Source organism: Danio aesculapii, chromosome 23 (genome assembly GCF_903798145.1).
Source record: "Danio aesculapii chromosome 23, fDanAes4.1, whole genome shotgun sequence".
In the NCBI taxonomy this organism is placed as follows: domain Eukaryota; kingdom Metazoa; phylum Chordata; class Actinopteri; order Cypriniformes; family Danionidae; genus Danio; species Danio aesculapii.
In genome coordinates, this window is record NC_079457.1 from 28,098,322 (window position 1) to 28,125,095 (window position 26,774).

At 35.3% G+C, this 26,774-nt stretch overlaps 1 protein-coding gene across 4 annotated transcripts in view; it reads left to right on the top strand.

The window, feature by feature from the left end:
* chl1a (cell adhesion molecule L1-like a) overlaps positions 1-26,774 on the top strand; it is a 104,492-nt gene that overhangs the window by 37,301 nt on the left and 40,417 nt on the right. For all 4 annotated transcript variants that reach the window (XM_056449970.1, XM_056449969.1, XM_056449967.1 and 1 more), the window contains exons 7-19: positions 1,907-1,942; positions 2,313-2,412; positions 2,517-2,698; positions 3,442-3,576; positions 6,208-6,348; positions 6,859-6,970; positions 10,194-10,360; positions 10,435-10,594; positions 21,046-21,170; positions 22,224-22,325; positions 22,588-22,785; positions 25,177-25,247; positions 25,652-25,874. In XM_056449970.1, coding sequence (XP_056305945.1) covers positions 1,907-1,942; positions 2,313-2,412; positions 2,517-2,698; positions 3,442-3,576; positions 6,208-6,348; positions 6,859-6,970; positions 10,194-10,360; positions 10,435-10,594; positions 21,046-21,170; positions 22,224-22,325; positions 22,588-22,785; positions 25,177-25,247; positions 25,652-25,874 — 1,752 coding nt within the window. The remainder of the gene's footprint in view (positions 1-1,906; positions 1,943-2,312; positions 2,413-2,516; positions 2,699-3,441; positions 3,577-6,207; positions 6,349-6,858; positions 6,971-10,193; positions 10,361-10,434; positions 10,595-21,045; positions 21,171-22,223; positions 22,326-22,587; positions 22,786-25,176; positions 25,248-25,651; positions 25,875-26,774) is intronic.

The following is a 26,774-nucleotide window of genomic DNA, read 5'->3' on the forward strand; positions in this document are numbered from 1 at the left end:
ATTGTAAAACATCTGAAATGTTGTTTTGGTCATTCTAAAATGTCGTAACCGATTCAGTATTAGTGGCATTATATTATTAATTAGGGGGAGACAGGGTTGAAACACAGGGAGAGTTGTAACACTACCAACTCTACGAATCAGGGATAAGATAGGGGTCATGTGACATTTTATTTTCCTCTGGTTTCCTTAACAACCACACGTGGAGATTCCAGTCAGTCTTCCTCTGCAGGATCTCTCCATACTACAACAGAAAATCGAATTCTGAGCTAAGAAAGTAAAAAAAAAACTAAAATAAAAATAACAAGATAATATTTTGTTTAGTACCTCTACTGTTGTAGATGATGTTGTATGAGTTATATCACGTTAAACTGTAGTTTTTCTAGTAAAGAATGGTGTATGAGCCTCCTGCTAATTTCAAAGCACCATGCTAATACAACTAGCTAAACAATGGGTGACAGGTAGGTTGAAACACGTGTTTTGAAAGTATACATACACTACACACACACACATATGAATGTGCATGTACAGACATGCACAAACAAACGCACATGTACATGCACAAACACACAATATGCACATACACTATTCACACATGTTGTATTGTTGCAGTCATTTATTTACAATAAAACTATTGTTGTGGCATATAACTTGTAGTAGCCTTAGTTGTTGTGCATTTTGTCTACCTGTTACAACTTACAGGCTGCAGTGGGTAGCACGTTCGCCTCACAGCAAGAAAGTCACTGGTTCGAGCCTCAGCTGGGTCAGTTGGCGTTTCTATGTGGAGTTCACATGTTCTCCCAAAGTTCGCGAGGGTTTCCTCTGGGTGCTCCGGTTTACTGCAGTCCAAAAACATGCGTTATAGGTGAATTGGATTGGATAAATTGTGCGTAGTGTGTGTGTGTGAATGAGCAACGCAATCTCACGGCAATTCATAACTTTTTGATTTAGTGGCTAATTCATATGAAATCGTACAATCTAATTCGTACAATTTAGTCCGATTTGCTCATCACCCAATGACGGTTGGGTTTAGGGGCGGGGTTGGGTGCCACGCCTCCTTTTTAAAATCGTACATTTTCATACGACGGTCACTAAACTGACAAAACGTAAAATACGTTTTCAAGTGAGATCAGGCTGGAATGAGTGTATGGATGTTTCCCAGGGATGGGTTACAACTAGAAGGGCATCCGCTGTGTAACATATGCTGAATAAGTTGGTGGTTCATTCCGCTGTGGCGACCCCTGATTAAAATGAATGAATGGTTACAACTTACCCCAGTATGTGTTACAACCTATTCCAGTAGTGGGGTAAATTGTAACAAATGACCACTTTGTATTTGTCATCATCTCACAAAGTCTGTGATATAGTTTAAAAAGTTTCAATTGTTGACATTTGTAGTAGACAAATTTGGGTACTTTGCCTGTAAGTTTCAGTCATGTAGCTAAAAAAAAGTAGTTTTAGGTGCTAAAGAAAAATGTTTACAATCATCCCTGGTCTCCCCTACCTCCAGAATCAAGAGAGTCTGTGCTCCACGTCTCACTCCTTCAAACACTACTGCGTGTCAGGACTGTCTTCTGAGGCTCAAGTCACAAATGAAGAAAACATTGAGGCAGCTTCACCTACTGCAGTACATTCCGTATTACTGATATTTAGCAGCAGTTAATCAAGAAGTGACAATTTTGTTCTCTTTTACTCGTTGGATGGAAACGCTGCTTTATTCGCACGTCTTTTATGCGATATTCTAGTTTTAAAAAGTTAATTCGCATTTTTTCGTAGAAACATAGCTACTAGCTCCCATAATAGCTAAAATAAATATAATTTAAAATCAATGGCTATTGGTGACCATTTAAACACTGCAAAAAATAGAAAAGGGCCTTCATTTTATTTATTTTTTGGTTTTTTTTAATAGATGATTCAAAACAAGAGGATGGTGACGCCATGAGTGGTGAGTCAACATATTTTGTGAAATGTATCAAATAAATAAAAAGCATAATTTTGTTGTTGTTACTTTTGTGATCATACTTCTCATAAAGACGTTTCTTTTTATCACAAGAAACTTAAGATAAAGCTTTGGTAGATGGTCAGCTATTTTAGGAGTTCAAACTATTTTTTTAATTACATTTTACGAAAATAACATCTAAGTGTCTCTTTTCTGAAGTTCTGTAACATAATGGCCTACATTCTCTGAATATATCTTGAATTATACATATTTCTCATACTTCTTTGGCCCATTTTGCTTGTTCAGACATCAAGGAAGTTTTTTTTTGTGTTATTATTCATGTCACAGCCATTTACTCTCATTTTCCCCCATTCAGTTCAGGAGAGGAAGCCGAGCATTTTGGTTCCCTCCAGTCATTCAACGACATTCCTGAAAAAAGGAGAAGAGCTGGAGCTGGAGTGTATTGCAGAAGGACTGTGAGTTCAACATGGGTTTACAAACATTACACAGCTGCAAAGCTTTTCTACCGACAGAGAGAGAGAGGCTGAGTGTGTGACAGTGTATGCTGGTGTTTTCTCAGGCCTACACCGGAGGTAGAATGGATCAAGATTTGGGGAGACTTACCGAAGCGCACGCAGATAAAGAACTTCGGAAAGCTTCTGACGATACCAAACGTCAGAGAAGAGGATGAAGGGAGATACATGTGTAAAGCCAAGAATCAGCATGGTGAAGATGTGCATCATTTCCAGGTCGACGTAGAGGGTAAGCTAACATTTACAAGGTGTTAACCCTGAATTTTACTCCGGTATTTGAGGATTCTCAGGAATTCCAATTCATAAATCAGTTTGACAGGACAGATTTTTTAGAATGTTTCTAAGATCTATCTATCTATCTATCTATCTATCTATCTATCTATCTATCTATCTATCTATCTATCTATCTATCTATCTATCTATCTATCTATCTATCTATCTATCTATCTATCTATCTATCTATCTATGTCTCCATCTATTGTTCTATCTATAATCTGATCCATCCAACCTTTCATCCATTCATCCATGCTTCCATCCATCCATCTATCTTTGGATTTATCTATAGTTCCATCCATCCATCCAACTACCTATCGATCAATCATTCAATCTATCTATCATTCTATGCATCCATCCATGTGTCAATCTATCTACCTACCTACCTCTACCTACTTGTCTGTCTGCCTGTCTATCAACCAATCATTCTATCCAGCCATCCATCCATCCGTCTGTCCATTCGTTCATCTGTCCACCTGCCTAGTATACATTTTTATTCATATATACAGTATATCTGTCAGTCTAGCAGGTGTTTACTGCAATAAGCAATCTTAATGAAAATCAATCTTACCATACAAGACCATTAGCACTAAGTGAAATCCTGTTTGTGAAAAATGATGTCACTTTCAAACACAGGAGGGCAGTATTGCTTTAAGTTAGGTTGTTGTTGTAATGATATTTATATGGTGTGTGTCTCAGAGCCACCAAGCTGGCAGGAGGAGCCGCTGAAGAGTCAGTTAGCATGGATTGGATCTGACATCCACATCAACTGTTCTGCTACCGGAAAACCGCAACCCACAATCACCTGGAAGAGAAACGGCAAGCCTCTCGATGGTGTGTTTAACCCCCTCCTCTCAACCCTTATCAGGCCCATTTGACTGAATTTGTCAGTTCAAAGCCACTGCCAAATGTGCAATTACAGGCTTTGAAAACAGTCTGTTGTTGCTTTCTGGTTTGCTCATTATTAAGAGTTTGTAAACAGCAGTGCATTTCTGGCCACTCTGGGTTGATGCAAAATTTGCATGCTCTAGTAAAATCATTATGTACATCATACAGCAACAATTTATTGGTGTATCTTCTAAATATGTTAGTTATTACAAGTTTATTGTTGTTATAATGACATGGGATATTCCAATAAAGATGAGGCAGAGGCTTCTTTAAGCCAAATGGATGTTTTAAAAGGTAATGTCCATACATGAAATCTCAAATTTAGCCATATATATTGTTGAAGTCAGAATTATTAGCCCTATTGTTAAATTTTCATTCATTTATATTTTTTTCCCAATTTCTATTTACAAAGAGAAAGTTTTTTTTTCAACAAATTTCTAAACATAATAGTTTTAATATCTATTTTACAGTATTTTTATATATATTTGACATAATGACAGTACATAGCTAATATTTTACTAGATATTTTTCAAGATACTAATATTTAGATTATTGTACAATTTAAAGGCTTAACTAGGTTAATTAAGTTAAATACACAAGTTAATGTAATTAGGCAAGTCATTGTATAACAGTGTTTTTTTTTCTGTAGCCAATCGAAATAATTGGGGGCTAATATTATTGACCTTCAAATATAAAATAAGCCATAAATAAATAAAAACAGCTTTTTTTTCTAGCTGAAATAAAACAAATAAGACTTTCTCCAGATGAAATATTATTATAGAAAATACTGTGAATATTTCCTTAATCTGTTAAATATCTCTTGAGAAATATTTGAAAAAAATATAAATATTAAACAGGAGGGCTAATAACTTTGCCCTTATATGTGTAACGGAGGCCAGCTAGCAAAGATGCTAGAGGCCATGGTCTTTAGCTTCCTTAGAGCAACTTACTCCCACTCAAAGAATCGCCAGTTCAATCCAAGCTCAGACCGGGTTGGGAGCAATAGAACCGGTGGGTTACGTGTGGGGGCTCGTCCGGGATGGAAGTGAGATTTAGGGTGGTGAATGTAACGGAGGCCAGCTAGCAAAGTGCTTTGCAGGTAAACCTGACTCCTCTGACTTCTAAAGGTGCTCTAGTGACAGATGCTGGAGGCCATGGTCTTTAGCATGCTTAGAGCAACCAATTCCCATGCAAAGATTTGCCGGTTTGATCCCAGCTCAGACCGGGTTGGGTGCAGTAGGACTGGCGGGTTACATATCCAATAGTTTAACATGTATATACATATTTGTAATTCTAATGATGAAAAGCTATATATGAAGAGTTTAGATGCAAAATTATCAATATCAGTATTATAATTTTTTCTTGATTCAGTAATTTATCTTTTATGGCAAAGAATATATTATTTTTATCTCTTTTAACATAAAATAACTGAACGTAAACATAGAAGGCTGAGAAAAATGCTCATTGTAGATGAAAAATCCAGATGGCACTTGAAGGGTTTTGCATCTGATCCCTTCATATGTAAATGACCATTTTGCAATAAAATAAAATAAAATAAAAAATCATAGGACACCTTAAGGTCATCACTACTTTTTTATGATTAATTAAAAGACATATTTTTTTATTTTTCAAAAGCATATTTCAGCAGTATTCAAACCTTTACAAAACACAGACATTATGAAATATCAAAGCTAAAGCAGGTTTATTTATTTCATTATCATTTTAGCTAAAGTTCAGGTTAGTTTAAGGTTTGACTAACTCAGCACAAATGCATTCAATAATTAAAAAAAGAAAATGTATTTTAATATCTTAGAGACCTGTAAAACAGTTGTTAATAATAATAATTGTTAATTAGCTATTATTATTATTAATAATAATAATAATAATAATAATAATAATAATAGTTAATTAATAATAATAATAATAATAATAATAATAATAATAACAATAATAATAATAATAATAATAATAATAGTTAATAGTAATAATAATAATAATAATAATAATAATAATAATAATAGTTAATAATAATAATAATAATAATAATAATAATAATAGTTAATAGTAATAATAATAATAATAATAATAATAATAATAATAATAATAATAATAATAATAATAATATTAATAGTAATTAATAATAATAATAATAATAATAATAATAATAATAATAATAATAATAATAGTAATGATAATAGTAATGATAATAATAATAATAATAGTTAATAATTAATAATAATAATAATTATTATTAATAATAATAATAATAAATATTTTGTATAGTTTTATGATCAACAAATCCTCAAATAATAACGATACAATGATTAAAAAAAAAACAAAAAAAAAGGGTTAAATAATGGAATAATGATTCTGAAAATTCATCTTTGCATTGCAGAAATAAATTACATTGTTAAATTGGGATTTAAACTTTGTATGATTAATTTTAATAAAATGAAAGCAGCCTTTGTGAAACGTGTGTACAAAAGCATTTAAACGTACCAAATAACAGAACTGTATTAGCCTAGTCTCTACTAACCCAATGTTATCGATGCTAATTGAAGCTTGTTTTCTCCTCAGATTTCCCTTCCACCCATCACAAAGTGCTTGACGACAGAATAATCATACTCAAAGCGGAGCAGAAGGATACCGCTGTGTACCAGTGTGAGGCCTCCAACAAACACGGCAGCCTACTGGCCAATGCTAATGTGCTAGTCATGAGTGAGTACTTCACTTACAGGTACCTGAGCAAATTGGACAAAAGTGATTATTATCATATTACTAATCTTCCAGCGCAATAATAGGTTGGAGCTACTCAAGCGCAGCCCATCTAATTTACATGCATCAATTAATCATCGCGCCATAAGAGAGGATTGTTGTCCTCATTGAAGTTTCCTTGGCTTTGATTATGATGTGATGCTCCTGCTGACATGCAATGGCTTAAGGGTGTTAGCATCTGTTCCTGCGTAATTGATGTCGAAGAAAAACATGAAACGCGCATGAAAGTGTGTACACAAACCACTTCGGTCACTGTTGTCTGTTTGTAGCTGGCAGAAGAACAGAGCTCTTTTATATGCTAATGTTTTTTTTTTTTACGGTTTAATTGTGATTTTGGGAAATGCGCCTCGGTTTCAGACTGCACCGCAGAAAGTGAGCCGTACGCCACACTGGCTGTTTGATGTTTGTCTGCGTGCGCGAATGTTTTGACTAATGGTCTGGTTTTTCCCTTAGATCACCCTCCTTTGATTCTGACGAGGAATTATCTGGAGTACGCGACCATGTTGGGCAAGAGTGTGATTATGGACTGCAGTGTCTTTAGTTCACCACCTGCTAGCCTTAACTGGTGAGTTTGGTAACAAGCATTCAAAACCAAGTCCTGAATAGACGCAGCATGATAAGCCACAAGAGGGGTGTCTGTTTTTTTTAACAGTGTTTTTTACGACAAGTAACATGCGGCTCTACATTTTTTCATTGGTTTCTGTATCTGTAAAGGGCCGTTTATGCCAAGCATAATAACTATAAAGATAACTAAGTTATATAAAGTCATATAAAAGCAGAGTTCAGACCAGGGGTCCGTTCTTCATACCTCACTTAAATGATCTAAGATGATTTGTATCTAAAAAGTCCATATTATTAATTTTTTCTTTGAACACCTTGGGGAGAACGACCCTGTGACAGTTTTATTTCTTTATTTTTCTTTAACTTTAAACTTAAACTGTAGCTATTTATTTTTTATTATTATTTTGTTTTTACTATTTTACTATTTTCCAAAGTATAACAACTACTGTAAGAAAATATCCAGCTAATTGAGTTATCCTCTGTGACCCCCAGGGGTTCGTACTTTGTTCGTGGATTACTTAATAAGCTGTATTTTTTTATTGATGATTTGACACGATTTATGCCAAGCATGATAACTATAAAGATAACTAATTTATATAAAGTCATTTTGAATGTAAACAAAAGCAGAGTTCAGATCAGGGGTTCAATCTTCGCAGCTCGCTTAAATGATTAAGATGATTTTGCAGATCCTGGATCTTTTAATCCTGATAACTGATTTCTGGATAATTTGGATTTTCAAACAAGTTTGCGAATAAGATTAAAATGTTTGGATGAACTGATCTGAGATCGCTGCGGGTGTTGTGAAGTACAGATCTATCGATCTTCGAAATCATGATCAGCAATGCAACGATTGGCTAACGGCACAGCAGCGTAATGACATCTGATTAATATTCAATTATCCGTGTGAGCTAAATTACATAAAAGTTCATAGAATACAATTCTAAAGGAACTCTTTAATTAGCCCAACCACAGACACTCATATCAGCCTAAAGTGGACTTCACAGTAAACAATTATGCTGCAAAAAGGTCTTTTCTTACTTCGTGTTTTTGCATTGTTTCTAGTCCAAATGTCTAAAAATCAAGAAGCATTTTCTAGACAAGTAAACCATACTGTCTTGTTTTCAGAAATAATGTGTCAAAATTAAGTGTATTTTTCTTTAAAACAAGCAAAAAAATCTACTAATCTGCTAATGTAGTTAGCTAAATAATCTAATTTCAAGGTAAAATCTATTTTATTTAGCTTATCCCATTGGTAGATTATTTTGCTTGTTTTACGGAAAACAGTTTTTGCGTTGCTTGTTCAAACTACTTTTTTAAAATGAGCTCAGTTAACCCAGTTTTTGAGGTTTTTGGGGGATAACTTAATTTATTCATGTTCAGTCTACTTTAATTTTGTAAAACAATTAAATCAACTTGATTGAATTGTGCTGGAAAAATTCTGTGGAAGCCATCTTTTTTTTTGTGTTTGTTGCATTATTTCTGAAAACAAGACAATTCTTTACTTGTGTAAATAATGCTTCTTGATTTAGAAATTTTTTGATATTTAGACTAGAAGCAAGACCCTAAGATTTTTTTTATTACCATTCCGTTACATTTGAACATTTTTAAAAACAAAACGTCATTAAACAGCCCCTATTTTGCATTATATAAGGTCATATTTTGGTTTTGGGGGTCTCCAACAACAGGCTGATATGCGTGCAAGGTCTTTTATTGTCTTTTAATATGCATTTATTTTTACCTAATTATCCCAACGACTCCCATAAATACATCTTAACGACTCCCATATGATTTGTTCAGTGATTCATTTGTTCCCAAACCCCTTTTTAGTGCTAAGCTAATCTGCGCTGATTGGTCCGATGATCCATTCTGTTGTGATTGGTCGACTGGGTTCAGTGTAAGATAGAGAGAAATGCCCACCACGGCAATGAAGTAGCACAGGTTATGTGAGAGAATTCAGGTTATGTGCAGAAATTCAATAAAGCAAATGCAGTTAAACACCAGCATATTACTCCACTGTTAACCCTAACCCCAAGTAACAATGACACACTCAGGGTTAATCCACACAGTGGCAAATTGACCCTGCCACGCATGTGTAGGAACAGCTGTTGGAAGCCATAGCAAAGACAAATGGCAGATGATCGTGAGTTCAGAAACACATTTAAATCGGTAAAGGAAAAAGCATGCGTCGCATTGTAAACATAGTTTTGGACACGGTATGTGAAGGTTTAACCTGAGAGATTCAGTAAAAGCACTGATCTATAAAAGATAAGTGATTACAAGCCGCGCAGATTGATTACAAACTTACCACACACAATTAAACAAATATTTTGGAAAATACACAAAATAAAGCAAAAATGAAACAGAAAAATGACAGGAACAAACACAGTACTAGGTTGGCTATACTGTGGTATTGTTGTGAAATTTAACTTTAACCCTTTATTCCCCACAGCCAAATCTCCATCTGTCAGTGATCGTCATCTTTGCGTCATGATCAGTCTCGTGATCCCCGGTGCTCTGCTAGTGTCTGAAGGGAAAGGCATGTTCCCGTTTTACCAGATCCGGCACTTCATTTTTGGTGATTTACTGTATCGATGTTGACGCGTTCAAGCAAAAGATCCGAACCCAACTTTTTCTTTAAAGAATCAATAATTTTAAACACAGTGCACTTTCAGATTTTAACCTCAGCTGGATGTTTTCATTCACTTAGTGCTGTGTTACACACAGCATAGAAGGTTATTTTCAAAAACCCATAATAGGGGCTCTTTAATTGTGAAAATTCAATGAACATTTTCTTACACATGCTAAATACCTCTGTCAGGTTGTCTGAAGAGTTTTACTGAAGCTGGTGGTGAGATTACTGGAGAATGATAGCCGTAGATCCTGATAACGGCAATGCAGGGTCAAGAGAATTAAGAGAAGGAAAAAGGGACAATGCGTCTAGAAAAGACACTGCCAGATCTATCGGCCTTTTGAAATGTCTGCTCTCTCTAGGGGATCCTCCTTTTGCACTCATATTTATACTATTTTTTCCTCTTTGAAAAGTTTCCTTTCAAAAAACCTTTGGTCAATGTTGAAAGTCATGGTTAAAAAAAAGGGTATATAAAAAAAAACTAGGCTACATTGGATTCGGTTTTATCAACAGAGCATCTGTAGTCATTTCAGTAAAGGCTCTTCCCATGGGCCTTTATTCGAGAAGAGCTGTGAAGGGTTCAATGTTTGTTTTGTAGGAGAAGAGAAGACCCAGAGGGCTCTGTAGATGGAGAGAGATATTCTCTGCTGAAGAATGGCTCCCTGCAGATTCACAAAGTCGAGATGGAAGATATGGGCCAGTACAAATGCTTGGCAAACAACTCCGAGGGCACTGCAAGCATCACCACTGAACTTTTCATTAAAGGTTAGCCACCTCCCTTAATCAAAAAGCTTTCTGCTCGCCGGCCATTACTGAAACTAAAGGCCTGATGTTGACAGATTCCACTAGGATCGTAGAGGCTCCTCAAGACATGAAGGTCATCCGGGGATCTGTGGCCGAGCTGGAGTGCCAGGTGGAGTGCGATCCGTCTCTGAGAAGAGAGCTGGAGTTCGTTTGGCTCAAAGATGGGATAAATATCCTCTCGAACACTTCAGAAGGGTAGGTGACCTGTCTTTCCTAAGTGGTGGAATGAGATAGATTGTCCCTAATCAGAGGTGGGTAGAGTATCGAAAATGCATACTCACGTAGAAGTACAAGTACTTATGGAAATTTTTACTCAAGTAAAAGTAACAATCTTAAAAGTTACTCGAGTAAGAGTAAAAAAGTATCTGATGATAAAATTACTTTTACGTTACTAGTTACTTTTCATTATATATATATATATATATATATATATATACACAGTTGAAGTCAGAATTATTACCCCCCCCCCCCCCTTGAATTTATTTTCTTTTTTAAATATTTCTCAAATTATGTTTACCAGAGCAAGGACATTTTTACAGTATGTCTGATAATATTTTTTCTTCTGGAGAAAGTCTGATTTGTTTTATTTCGGCTAGAATAAAAGCAGTTTCAAATTTTTAAAAAACGATTATAAGGTCGATATTATTAGCCCCTTTAAGCTATATATTTTTTCAATAGTCTACAGAACAAACCATCGTTATACAATAACTTGTCTAATTACCCTAACCTGCCTAGTTAACCTAATTAACCTAGTTAAGCCTTTAAATGTCACATTAAGTTGTAAAGAAGTGTCCTGAAAAATTTCTAATTTATCTAATAAAGATAAATTGGGAACACAGAATTGGGGACACATACAGCATGACCGTCCATCCTTGCAACCGCAGAAGGCCATGGCGTGACCGTTGTATAAACTCACAGGCTCTAACCCGATGAAAGCTGGAGACGCGTCTCTATAGCAACCTCTCACGACCCAGCCTCTCCAATGCGGCGCCTCATGATACAGCAGCGGCACAGCATATTCATGAAGTCATATGAATCATATTTATTATCATTTGACAGTAACGGAGGAACGCCTCCAAATGTAGCGAAGTAAGAGTAAGGATTTTTCTCTTATAATTTACTTGAGTAAGAGTAAAAGTACACATTTTTAAATGTATTCAAAAAGTACACGTTACCCAGTTATTTTACTCAAGTAAATGTAATTCGACACTACCCACTTCAGTCCCTAATAGAGTGCATTAATGGCCGTCTACCACTGGGTTGGTTTCAAAATGTTTTTTTTTTTCGTTGATGTTTCTCATATACAAAACAATTAGGCAGATATAAGATGAGTCACAATTGTAACTTATGAAATATAAATAAAATTATAGAAAATAAAAGAAAGAAACAAACAAACAAACAAACAACAAGTGCTTCAGGGGTAAGTAATGGGTCGGTGTGTAAAGAATAGATTTGATTTTATTATATTTTAAAGTGGTTAATTTCTAAAGTAAATATAAAAACAATTTAAGAATTAGGAACATGAAGTACAACGCATAACAAACTAGCACAGGACAGCAGACAAGAGAAAGCTATAAAGAGAAAGAATTAACAAACAAACCAGTGAACTGAATAAACTAATAATGGGATAACAAGGAGGGTGGGACTAGACAATAGACAGGAGAGCACATGACATAAAGACAACACAAGCCATGTGTTCCTGAAAAAACAGGACTAGAACACGCAGCCAATAAGAGAACCCATTAACCGTGTTAACATGAAACACAACACCAAGGCACGCGGCGCATGAAACATGAACCACGTCATAAACACAACACAAACAGAAGACTGAATGTAAGACAAGCACATGATAAATAAAAACACTTGAACTCTGTGAACTCACATGCGACGTGCATGTTCCATCCCAGCACAAACCGAAACCAACTAGACTGAGGAGCTGAGAATAAAACAGCATGCTGCAGACAAAACAAACACAAACACCAGGACGAGAGCATGTGGCCTGAGCGTGGCAAAGATGGCACTCATATAATGGCAAAGACAGTCAATGACATGAAATGAGTGTTCAACCTGAGAATACTAGAACCGAGTACAACATACTAGACAGTACTAGTTTCTGGACACCAAAACAAGAATTAACAAGACCGAAATGGCAGAATCCTGACAGGTTATAACTTAAATCAACAACCTTGGAAATCATAGTTGGTCTCTCTTTATAGATTTAAGACCCATCAGATTATTGTTCAAGTTTAAAGAGAGCTGCATGTAGAATTTAGAAACATTATTAGCAACACTTTAGCCAAACCTCTTAGCCAGCACCAGGACGTGGACAAACTGGGGTGCTGTTTTTCCACATGTGAATAGATTACACCAAAAAGAACATGAGTAATCTTGACAAACTGTACATCGGTTTAAAGCTACAACCCTCAAGCAGCCATTATAGCTAGTTGTTTTTCAAAGGGAAGCTTATAAAGAATGTATTTGCTAAATTTTGTGTAAGTTGTACAGAAAACACTTACTAGATGTGGAGTGAATATCATCGTTATAACAACATATACACGCATTCATTGTTGTACATCACGGTTAATTTTGAAAGGTAAGAGTCCACAGAAAAACATCACATCGAGCACATTTATGCTGTGTTCACACCAGACGCGGAATGCGCAGATAAACCACGGTATTTGCGCGTAAATAGACGCGTGAACATTTGAGTTTACTCGCTTAATTTGCACATCAAAATCCGTTTCATTCGCACGTCAAATTCACTTCAGAACAGACGCGTCATTGGCAGGGCTCCTGTCTGCCCGGTGACTGTAGCTTTGTTGCTAAATGCACTTTATAAAGGCTGAAAAACAGCATTGATTTATTTGGAGCAGTGTCTGAGTCCAATAGATTATTTCAGAGGTGCACCCACCTAACATGATTTAATTTGTAAGTTAATTCTTTAGTTTCATAGATTTAGTAGGACTATTCCAGGAACTGATTATTCAATTTCATAATTAATTATTAAAGTATAACTGGTACAACACTTGTACAGCATTTATTAATCATAACTGAACATTTACTAATGCATTATTAACATCCAAGTCTTATATACTTGTTAACATTAGTTAATGCACCTTGAGTTAACATGAACTAACAATGAACAACTGTATTTTCATGAACTAACGTTAACTAACATGAACAAGTACTGTAGAAAATGTACTGTTCATTGTTTGTTCATGTTAGTAAATGCATTAATTAACATTAACTAATGAACCTTATTGTAAAGTGTGACTATATAACTTTAATTAAAACGAGGATATGCATTAATAAGACGTGGCCGTGGAAGCGAATTTGTAATTCGAATTATGTTCAGAGCTCCGTAGTTTAAAGTAGGCTAACAGTCAGTTAAACTATAGTAAAAGATGACACACACAGCTGCCTAAATTAATAGGCTATAAAATAGACAGTTGATCACTTAGATCTATTAAAATATTATTAAAAAACTGTGCTGAAAGCAAAAAGCACAAGAAAGAATGCCGCTTTGAAACAGAAATGTATTTTATCGAAGTGCTTTAATTTTAGACAGTTATTTAAGATTGTTTTGTTACAAAAAAATTAGAGTTTGCTTACTAGAGAAATTTTATGTTAGCGTAGTATCTGAGCAATATTGGTTTACTGGCGAGCAAGCGCACCATGTTGTGCCGTGCCGCACTTTACTGCAGTAACGTGCGACATCACTTTAATTCACTCGTGCATTCTTAGTAACCACATCTGTATATACAAGTGAATCTGAACTGTTTTAAAAAAAATCACCCTAAGACAAGAATGGGTGTTGTGCAATAGTTTTAGGACCACTTTGGTTAAAGGTTTTGATCCACTTCAGATGTTGACTACTATAGAGACTTTTCATAAAAGAAGCTTTAAGCAAATCCTAGTTTTTAAAGGGATTGTGCTGTTAAAACAGAAAGGATTAGTGTGAGCTATATGACATTTCTGAAGTGTGGACATTACATTTATAGTTTTATCATTGCTGGAATCGTGGATTAAGTGCTAACACTTTGTAGCAACAAAGTGAAGCTATATGTACAGTAATTGTGAGGCTTTTATCAGTAATGGTAAGCTCTTGTAGGGGAATGTCTCTCTTGAAAATCAAAAGGTACTCCAGCTAATGAGCTGGAGCTTTAACCTATTTTCCACTAGGCTTGATGCCCAACAGGATCTTCTGTGTAAGTGCAATGTACAGTAATACTGTGCTTCGTTTCGTTACTGTGACTACAAGTTATTCGCTTGAAGACAAATCATGTTAGCATTTTTTTACCGCAGGTCACCAATTAGCAGGCCTGAGATTTCCTTGTGCACAACAGATTAGTTCCACTTCAACTGCAAATCATTTTTTATTAATTAAAGCAATTGCAGACAAAAACACAAAGCGAGCAGAAAAGAGCTGTTTATTGATTGTCATGACAACATTGGTGCAGCTCATTTTCAAACAGAACAAAAGCCACCGGCGATGGGTCTACGCTGTCCTGAGACAAATTAGATAGCCTCTATTATAATCAAAGAAGCTGGACACTATAAGTGGTTGCTTCATTTAACTGATGCTATAGGATTTATTCGTTTTTGTGGCCGGTGTTGTTGCATGTATGTATGTATGTTCGTATGAACGAACGAATGAATGTACGAATGGACGATTGAACGAATGGACGATTGTTTGGGCAGATTAATTGCTTAGAATTTTGCTTAGAATTTCATCTTTGAATTTTATCTGCTCTGATTTTTACAATTTCAGATAATTGTATCCTTAATAATAATAATAATAATAATAATAATAATAATAATAATAATAATAATAATAATAATAATAATAATAATAACAAAAATTATATTAGGTGGTAAAATTAAATGTACTTAATATCATTTATTCACAAATGTTATTTAATTATTTATGCTTATTTATATGCATACTATTAAAATAAATAACAACAACAACAACAATAACAATAATAATAATAATAAATAAATAACAATAACAACAACCAAAATAATAATAATAACAATAATATAGATAATAATAAAATACATATTTTATTCATATTATTAATGTTAACAATTATTAATTATTAATATGTATTTTATTTTTATTATTTACATAAGTATATGAATTGTTAGAATATTTAGTCAATTCAATGCGTGTTCAATAAAAAAGGTCATTAGAAGTTTTTCTTCAATGTCAAAAATCTTAGATACAAATGAATAATTTGATTCACTAAATTCTGGTTTGCCTAATGCAATGACAAAGTTACATTCCGGAGGTTGTTACGACCCTAGTTTAGGTCAAGGACGTAACATAAATAATACACTTGACAAATAAAATTCACCTTTATGAAATGCAGAGTCGAGTTCGTTTTTTTTTTTTCTTTTTTTTTTTCTTTTTTTTTTATCACCCAAAATGTGAAGCCTATTACCTCAAAGAGGACCCACCAAAAAAATAACAAACTAAAAGCACACTCTACCTAAACACCCACAATAAAACTACCTACAGAAAATAACAGAAATAAAAATCCAATACTTAACCTAACTTAATACCTGTTTAAAAAACATGAGTAAATATGTACAATAAAGAAAAAGTGTGGAATCCAACCCCTACTGCTTCGAACCGTGTATATTGAACTACACTGTTCCTATTTACTATGACCTTTTATGTGAAGCTGCTTTGACACAATCTACATTGTAAAAGCGCTATACAAATAAAGGTGAATTGAATATACAATATTTTTACAGTGATAGTAACGAACAAAGCCAAAACAAAACTTACAGGGTGGGGGACACTGGAGGAATCACAATAACACGAAAACCGAAGTTACACACAACACAGGAATACACAACCAACAAGTAACGCAAACAGTAATATTTTCCAACAACAATTTAATTTCACAACTACAGCTCCCTCTCCGCTCTCCCTGACCATTCCACTTTTTAAAAGAAGCCCAACGTCACTCCAGCCAATCCCCGGTGACATCGCTGATGAAAGCAAAAAGCGGGAGAAAATAGAGAAAGAGAACTGAATCTGAATCTGAGAGAGCGAGAGAGAGAGAAAGAGAGAGAGTACACAGGGGAAACAGACACACACAGACTTACGAACACAACAAGGTGCGCAACCAAATTCATTTCCTGATTCGTGCTTTTATACGTAGCTGATATTACAGGTGGAGCGTAGTGGAATTCTTCACTTGTCAATCATTCTCGATTCCTCCATTGGCCGCACCCATACATACATCCTCTTTTTCTACTAATTCTCTGCACAACGTCAAAAGCACAAGTCTCAACTGCCAATTCTTTGCTCACAGGATGTTTCGCTGCAAACCTATGGTAAAAAATCTACTTTTCAAGCTGTTTGGACAAACATATGTGCATGTGTGGTGTATAGACTGTCATATTGGGGTATATAAGCACACCCAGTGCTTTTTTTTCAATTTAACAACATAAAAAACGGTGGACCAATTGGAGCGGTTTTCAAACCGACCGCAACTTTACGTAGGAGAGCGGTCCCTCCGCCCACCAATATTGATTGACAGGCGCGTCATCATATCCTCAGTTTGTTGATTAACGTCCGCCATTTTCAGCGTGAGTTGAAGCGATATCATTAAAGGAACACCCTTGCTCTATTTTTAGATGCAAGGCTCATTGGGCTCAACACAAGATCAATATTCTCCACATTATCGCTCTAATCGGAATTATTGGTTGTATCTTTAGGTAGGTTTGCAAACATGTGTACTTCTCATTGAGTCTACCTTATACTTCAGCCGTTTGCATTTCTCGCGATCCCAGAAGCTCCCTGTGATCTTAACTAGCATGTGTTTTAGAATTCTAAACATAGGTTTCTATCAGGGTACACTCAAGTCGACGCCTGGGCGCCGCGGACCGCTGCAGAAACCTATGTTTAGAATTCAAAAATGTGTGGCGCGACGATTCGGGACACTTCATGTCTCTGCCGTGCTACAGAGAGTGTCTGTTGTGCCGTGTCACGGCTTCGAGCGGCGCATCCGGTGCCTCAGTCAAAGTTAATTCAGTGTGCGTGGTTATTAGGTTCTGTGTACAAGCTCTGCACTTGAAACTAGCAGTAAAATGTACAAAGACACATATGATTTTGTACTCTCTGCTTGGTCTGTGTCCGAGTCGTACATGCACGACTGAATGCTGATCCTCTCCTCCTTTCAATCTGCCTATCTGTGTTGCAAACACAGAGCGGGTGAGCTCATGGCCCCGCCCCTTGTTACGTTGGCGGGAAGCTGAAACTAGTCTACATGTGAAGCAACACACCCATAAATCAGGGATCTGTGGACACGCCCCAAACATGACACTTTTTAACACATTATAATAAAAAAATCTGAATGGTGTTTTAAACTGAACCTAAACTGGCACACTCAGAAGAACCATAATATTAATATTAAATCATAAAAAAAGAGGTAAACTATGTGCCCTTTAAACCCCTTTTAATTTTTTTTTTCTTTTTAAAAATATTTCCCAAATGATGTTTAACAGAGTAAGGACATTTTCACAGCATGTTTGATAATATTTTTTCTTCTAGAGAAAGTCCTAATTGTTTTATTTTGGCCAGAATAAAAGTAGTTTTTAATAAAAAAAAAAAAAAAAAAAACATTTTAAGGTCAAAATTATAAGCCCCTTTAAGCTACAGTTGAAGTCAGAATTATTAGCCCCCGTTTATTTTTTTCCCCAATTTCTGTTTAACGGAGAGAAGATTTTTTTTCAACACATTTCTAATCATAATAGTTTTAATAACTCATTTCTAATAACTGATTTATTTTATCTTTGCCATGGTGACAGTAAATAATATTTGACTAGATATTTTTCAAGACACTTTATACAGCTTAGTGACATTTAAAGGCTTAACTAGGTAACTAGGCAGGTTAGGGTAATTATACAAGTTATTGTATAATGATGGTGTGTTCTGTAGACTATTGAAAAAAATATATAGCTTAAAGGGGCTAATAATATTGATCTTAAAATGGTTTAAAAAAAAAAATTAAAACTGCTTTTATTCTAGCCGAAATAAAACAAATAAGACTTTCTCCAGAAGAAAAAATATTATAGGGAATACTGTGAAATATTCCTGAATCTGTTAAACGTAATTTGGGAAATATTTAAAAAAGAAAACAAAACATTCAAAGGGGGGCTAATAATTCTGACTTCAATTGTATATTTTTTTCTGATAGTCTACAGAACAAACCATCATTACACAATAACTTGCCTAATTACCCTAACCTGTCTAGTTAATCTAATTAACCTAGTTAAGCCTTTAAATGTCACTTTAAGCTGTATAGACCTTTTTCTTAGAATGCAAAATTACCCATTATGCTTTGCGTGTACGCGCAAGGAGAATGCTAATAACTTCCGGTCGGCAGCTGATGTGTGTAAACAGTCACATTCGGACAGCTTTGAAACAATATTTTTATGTATTTTACTTGCTTTTAATGTGTTTGAACTAATACTGTTGTCGCCACCTGCTGGACTGATTATTTTAAAAAATGTGATCTAATAGACTGATTTCACACGGTCGCCATTTTAAACAGCGAAGGCTGCGATGGGAACAAATCCGGAAGTATCGCCTGAGTGACACAGGAATGTTGTGTACCTGGCTGTATATCTTATCAGCGAAGAGAAAGTGACACAAATTCATAATTTCGCCACCTTCCGAGTGACCCGAAGGTCCGTTCTGAATGAATAGTGAAAATAAAAAGGTATATTGGACCTAAATTTTAGGCAAATGGCACTAGTTAGCTAACGTTTTCTTTCCCAAACACACGTTTTAGATGCCATTTATCAAACTCAAGTTAATGAACTGATTCTTTCACTATATTAGACTTGTCACGATACTGAATTTCGGTACTGAAATGTAAAAAAAATGTCCATTTCCTGTTAACATTTAAGTACTGTTGATGGCGTTTTTAAACACCGCTATTTTGCCATTGTGTTCACATGCACAACAAAAATGACTGTGATTGGCCCTGAATGCCATCAGTTCACTACATTTTACCGATGTTTACCGAGTGCAAACACAGACGAGTGACCCGCTGATGAATCGACTGATCTTCACGGCTTTAAAACACTACAATGTCTGTCTATCTGTGTTTGCGATCTGTAAAGAGCGGTGAACTGATAACCTTCACAGCCAATCACTGTCAATTCTGTTGAGCACTGGTGAATACTATGGCAAATCAGCGCTGTTTAAGAACGCGCTCAACGGCGCTTAAATGTTAGGGGGAAATGGACATTTTTAAAACTTCAGTACCGGGACAACACTATTACAGACAACACGAGGGAGTGCTACAGAGTATTGCATTGTTTTATCACTCACCGGGTTACATAGGCTGAAGCAGGGAAGCGTCCCCACAGTGTTTACCTGCTGCCATAAACTGAAACCTAGGAGGACACTTAAGCGTATAACCCTTAAAGAGATTGTGATGTTGTTTGAGACCTAATATGCTTTTAATTGTTTAAATTAAACTTACTGAATAATATTAAAGTGATGTTTACACCATATCTGCATTTTGAAATCGCGGCAACAGCTGGAGGTTTGTAGTACACAGCATGTTGTTGCAATGTTTACAGTACTGATCCTATACTTCCGGGTTTCTTCCCACAGCAGCCTCGGTTTTGTGTTTTAAAATGGCAGCCACGTGAAATAAGGATATGGGATGGAAAACAACTACTGAGAGTCATTTACCCTTACCGTCAGACTGTATCTTTGTGCGGTTTAAATGGAGCCTCACCATCGCTAAAGTGAACAGTTTCTGTCTTTTTTCAAATATATAACCAACCCCAAAAAATTTAATCATCGAAAAAAAAAATAAAAAAAAAATCAACAAATGTTCACCAAAATGTTTTACACACACACACACGTCCTGTCCTACTGACACATTGATTGAAAGACTGGCACAGAGTGAAAATAAAGTGGCATTTTGAAATGACAGAAAAACACATTCCTCAAAACTATTTAACTATTCAAAACACTAATTAAATGAAACATAAACGGCTCCCTGTTAAGTTTCATGCCAGTAATCTGGTTTGCTCTATAATGCAGTGAAGAGCCACTAAGCTAACAGCTGACATGTCGGGAACATACACACACTGTATATCGGACGGCAGACACGTGAACTAGGAGAACATTTTTCTTTCGCGCTTGAACCACGTATGACAGATTATAATGGCTTTAACACACACCTTTCAAAGTTGTGTGTCACAAGAACACTCCGTAATCCACTCAAAACGCCATTGAAACCCATTTTCGGAGCGCAAATTACCACTTGTAAATGCTGTAAAAGGAAGTTCTAAACATTCCACCGGAAGACGCTGGTCGCTATGGTGCCCTCCGTGCAGCAGTGTCTTATGTTTAGAAATGTGTTGAAAAAATCTTCTCTACATTAAACAGAAATTGGGGAAAAAATAAAAAGGGGGCTAATATTTCAGGGGGGTTAATGATTGCAACTGTATTAGTTGCTGTATGTTTTATAGATGAAATAGATTTGAAATTAGCTTGCCATAGATGTCTCATTTAGGTATACATGAGTTTTTCCATGTTTGTTATATGTTACCAACTATTTTATGTTTTAAAACACTATATAAAACCGTTTGGTTATTTGCAGGTATTTCACAGACGAAGGAATTCTCCAGATTTTCAACGTGAGCCACAGTGATCAAGGGAATTACACCTGTATTGCTCGAACATCACTGGACCAAGATACGGCTTCTGCATACATAACAGTGTTAGGTATGACTGAAAGACCTTTTGAGAACAGCCTGAATGAGAACTAGATTGTGTTGTTAGATGTCTACATATTACTTTAGTACCACAATAAAAGATCTGTTTGGGAAAATGTACTTCGAAATAACACTGCCACAAATTACTGTATTAAAAACACAACACATAGTGGAAAAGATGTGTAGACATTACTATGAATGCACCAGATTTTCTCTTAAAGAAACATCTATTTTAAGCTCATTTTACAACTACCCTACAGTTAAACAGTTGAGTTTTTTCATAGCTTGAATACATTCAGCCAATCTTGCAGAAGCACTTTTAGCTTAGCTTAGCATAAACCATTTAATTGGATTAGACCATTAGCATCTCACTCAAATAAAAAAAGAGTTCTGATAGACAGTTAGGTCCATAAATATTTGTATATCGACACAATTCGAACATTTTTGGCTCTATATACCAACACAATTGATTTGAAATGAAACAAGATGTGCATTAACTGCAGACTGTCAAATTTAATTTAAGGGTATTTTCATCCAAATCAGGTGAATGCTGTAGGAATTACAACAGTTTGCATGTCCCTCCCACTTGTTAAGGGTCCAAAAGTAATTGGACCCTTAAAAAAGTAAACTTGACTCTTCTGTAGTTACATCATGTACTAAAACAGTTTGAAAAATGGCTGATTTCTAGACCAATTTGACAAGGAGCTTCTCTCTCATTTCGACATAATAATCAATGTAATTGTAATAATGTAATAATAAATTGCTTCAGCAGGCGCATCAATATCACACAGTGCCTGAAAATAGTCCATGTTATTTTATCAGACTTTTTAAAATGAGATGCTAACGGTCTAATCCGATTCCATGATTTATGCTAAGCTAAGCTCAAAGTGGTCCCACCTGACCCGGAGATCGATTTAAATATGGTAAAACTCAACTGTTTAATCCTATGGAACTAAAATAAGCCTAAAATAGTGGAGTGTTACATTAAACTGTTCTGTTTCTCATAAAACATGTTATTGTTATATGATTTTGCTTATGGTTTTGTGTCTGACATGTGACACAGATGTCCCCGATCCTCCGGTTCAACTGATGCTCAGTGATCTGAAAGACCGCAGTGTGAAGCTTCACTGGGTGAACACCAGTGATCACAACAGTCCCATAACAGGTACAACGCACACCCCATAAATGCACCTTATTCCCAGGGTTACAGAACAAACGCAACACACATCCATTCCTCTCCGCATTTGCAGCACTTTTGAAGTTGGCTTTAAGCTCATTTCTCTGAAGTTGTTTTTATGGACGATGCTCATACTTAAACATTGCTCTACAATATTTCAAGAGGGGCTCCCACAGGGGCCGCACACCAGTGTATTGAGAGTGCACGCTCTGCATATTCAATTACCCATGTGCACTGTTTCTGTGACTAGAGTTCATCATCCAGTACGAAGAGAACCACTGGGAGCCGGAGAAGTGGAAAGATCTTCTTCGAGTGTCTAGCAGGAAGTTCTCAGCCCCCTTGACACTGTACTGCCACATTAACTACCAGTTCAGAGTCATCGCTGTCAATGAAATAGGGAGAAGTCATCCCAGTATGGCCTCAGGAAGATTTAAAATACCTCCTTGTGGTAAGTTGACTATTTGTTTATTTGGATGATTAAACAATACAAAAATCTACAGTATAGTGCTGTAAATTAAGGGATTTTTTTTTGGACAGCATTTGCAATGAAACAGCAAAGTTTCTAATCTAATTTATGTATTTTAACAAATGTCATATTTTATTTTAAGGTATAACTTGTGCTATTATAAACCATTAACTTATTATTATTTATGATGTCACTCTCAGTATGTAGCATCCGCTGCGTAAAAAACATATGCTGGATAAGTTGGTGGTTCATTCTGCTGTGACGAGCCCTGATTAATAAAGAGACTAAGCCAAAAAGAAAATGAACGAATGAAAATAAAAAATAATTAATTAATTTCATTAAATATAAAAAATATATAAAAAATAAAATATAAATAATAAAATATAACAAATTAAATAAAATAAAATATAAAAAAATAAAATATGAAAAAAATTAAATATAAAAAAATTAAATAAAAAATATGTATAAAAAATAAAATATAAAAAATAAAACAAAATTTAGGAAATAAAATAAAATATAAAATAATAAAATAAAATATAAAAAATAAAATAAAATTTAAGAAATAAAATAAAATATAATAAAATAAAATAAAATATAAAAAATAAAATGAAATATATAAAAAATAATAAGAGATAAAATAAAATGAAAAAAAAATATATATAAAAAATTTATTCTAAAATTCATTCATTCGTTCATTTGCCACAGCGCGATGAACCGCTAACTTATCCAGCATATGGTTTACGCAGTGGATGCCCTTTCAGCCGCAACCCAACACTGGGAAACCCATTCACACTCTTTCACAGACATACACTGTGGCCAATTTAGCTTATTGAATTCACCTATAGCGCATGTCTTTGGACTGTGTGGGAAATCGGATCACCAGGACATCATCAGAACAGCGACCTTTTTGCTGTGAGGCGATCGTGCTACCCACTGCGCCACCATGATGCCTTCAGGATAATATACTGTTCTAAATTGAACTTGCAGGGCCCTTTCACATGAAGAGCAGTAACTCTAAAAATTACTATTGTGAAATATATATTAACAACATCCACAATAACACAATATGCTCACAATAATAATTTTGCTGTGACATTTTTGGGAAAAGTTTAGCCTTATAAGTGAGAATTTTACCAAAATAAAAAAAAAAAATACTGTCATCATTTATTTACCCTTTACTTGTTCCAAACCAATTTACGTTTTTCGTACTTTTGACCACACAGACACAAGAAAAAGATATTTTGAAGAATGTTGGAAACCAGTAACCACTAACATCCATACTAGCTATTATTATAGGGTAAAAAAAAGAATACTATGGAAGTCAATATTTTCCCCGCATTCTTCAATTTTTTTTTTTTTTGTGGTGCGTTCAACAAACAAACAAATAAATAAATACATACATACTTATATAAACTCTAACTGTTTTGGAACAAGTCACTATAGGGTGTATGCCGAAGCATGCTAATAGGACTTTTAATTTGCCTGTAATCTGGGTTAAGCGTTTCCGGTGAACTGTATTCCATTGCAAAATCGGCACGTTTAAGGTCTGTTTTCTTTAAAAATCAGCGATCGCCACTCGCTGAGTGATATGCGATATAAAGTGGGTCTCAGATTGTACAAGAAGCTCTGCATTAAATTACATTTTTCCCCACCATGTCTTTATAATATGGGCATTTATTTTACCCCAGTATATTCAATGGAGCTTCTGTGCTAGCCTGCCGATTCTGACAGGCGCGTGCGAGTAAACAGCTTTTTGTCTCGTTTTACGCTTGAGCAACTGTATGAATGCCAAAGTCATTTTTATCGTATAAAAATAAAAAAAAATAAAAAAAAAAACTCACAATAACAGGTCACCGGAAGTTTACCAGTATGGGAACAACACTAGCTCGACATATACCCTATTGCTTTAAGATAAGATTGTATGCTCCATAATAAGGACAAAATTTCACTGGTTCACACAATTACTATTTCCTATTTGATAAATGTCACATGAATAGTCACGGAATAGTTCAAATGGTTAATTAGTTAACTCGGTCTAATTAAAACTATTACTAAAGCTTAAACAAAAGAGTCTTGGCATACCTATGATCATGGAAGGCTTTTGCGGTGTCTTAATCCAATGTCTGCCCTTGGTTCACCTTGGACTCATTTGAAGTGCCTGTCTCTGTGCCTTTGTGGGGATTTACCCTGAGAAAATTATACAGATGTCTATAAAAGCTCCATAAATTTTAATGTTCTTTTAAGTGAGCACTGTCTCCGACTATCAATGACTGCATGCTCGACATTATGTGTGATACACATTGGCAGTGTTCGAGGGCAATGGCATTATTGACTGAGACAGATGTTAAATAATTCATATTCACATTTGTACAGCTCCTGACAGGAACCCAGAAAACATTAAGATTGAGGGTCACCTGCCACATCAGATGGACATCAGCTGGGAGGTAATAAAATGCAAACAGCATTGTCAAACTGCTTTAATGCATATGCATATATGCATGCCTTGGAAGCAAGAGAAAGGCAAACACTCTCACGCAAGGAGACTCGGGAACTGAATGTTCCTGGAGCTCCTGAAAGTATGGTCTCTCACCGCTTTAAAGCCATAACAACTTAATCTGCAATGGCAGTCAAGTATATGAGCAAATCTCCATCCACAGGCCAATTTATGCTCTATTTATGAGTCAGAATTCGTCAAATCTGACAAAAAGCCAAGCGAAGCACCCCAGAAACTAGGTTCCCACGCCAGATCTTGCAAACCCATCAGCAAATGTCTTTCAAATAGTTCCATTCTTTCCAAATTTTCCAAATGTTTGCAGTGCACTGACCCACTTTTCCCTTTAATCACCAGCCGCTCTTGCCGGTGGAGCACAACGGTCCTGGTCTGGAATACAAACTGAGCTACAGGCTCCTGGGTGTCGAGGACAGTTGGAAAGAACAGATGGTGAAGAGACACTCTTTTGTGGTGCGAGACACCCCAACATTTGTCCCCTATGAAGTCAAAATCCAGGCCTTCAACCGCCACGGCTGGGCACCAGAACCCAAAGTGGTGACTGGTTATTCTGGGGAAGACTGTAAGTGAAATGAATACATTGACAGTCGTGTGACACCGCTGCGATTAGCCAATGATAAACACTTAAGATTAGAAGATTATTTGTGAGAGTGCTTTAATCCACTCTTTACTGTCATTTCTGCTGAGCTTTTTCATAGTGCTTTTAGGGATCAGACACAGTCTTTGCCAAGCACTTATGTGATTATCTTTTGCTTTATTCAATTTCATATTTTCTCATGCTCTTGTCTCTAGTCGACATTTGGCATTGTCTCGAGGGTGATGCAACAGGTCGGGCTGCTTTTGTCCCATGTTATTCCTACGATGTTGATACACGCAAACATGGATTGTTTAGCTGTGGATAGCTCTTGACAGCTGTCGTGTAGCTATTGGAAAGACCAGGGATGCAAACATGTCATCTTTCTGCAAAAATAGCCATTCTGGAGTCGAACTTTTTACAGCATTATGCTTATTTAAATACACTACCGGTCAAAAGTTTGGGTCAGTTTTTTTTATTATTAATTAAATTTAATAATTTAAATAAAATGATTTTGTTTGTTAAGGTGGCATTTATTAAATGTAAAAAATGTTAAACTGTTAAATACTTATTTATTACTTATTGTATTCATATTAAATGAAATTATTACTCTGGTCATTATTGCTTGTATTACTATTATTATCATTAACAATAATAATAATAATAATAATAATAATAATAATAATAATAATAATAATAATAATAATAATAATAATAATAATAATAATAATAAATGCAATCAGCAATTATGGGGCCAAGCACTACATAGGCAGAATGAGCAAAGAAGTCCAGGGCCAGAATGAGCAAAGCAGTCCAGAGGCCAAAAGCAACAAGGTTAGTAAGGAGCATCAGACAAAGTGAAACAATGAGTTTTTGAATACATGTGAA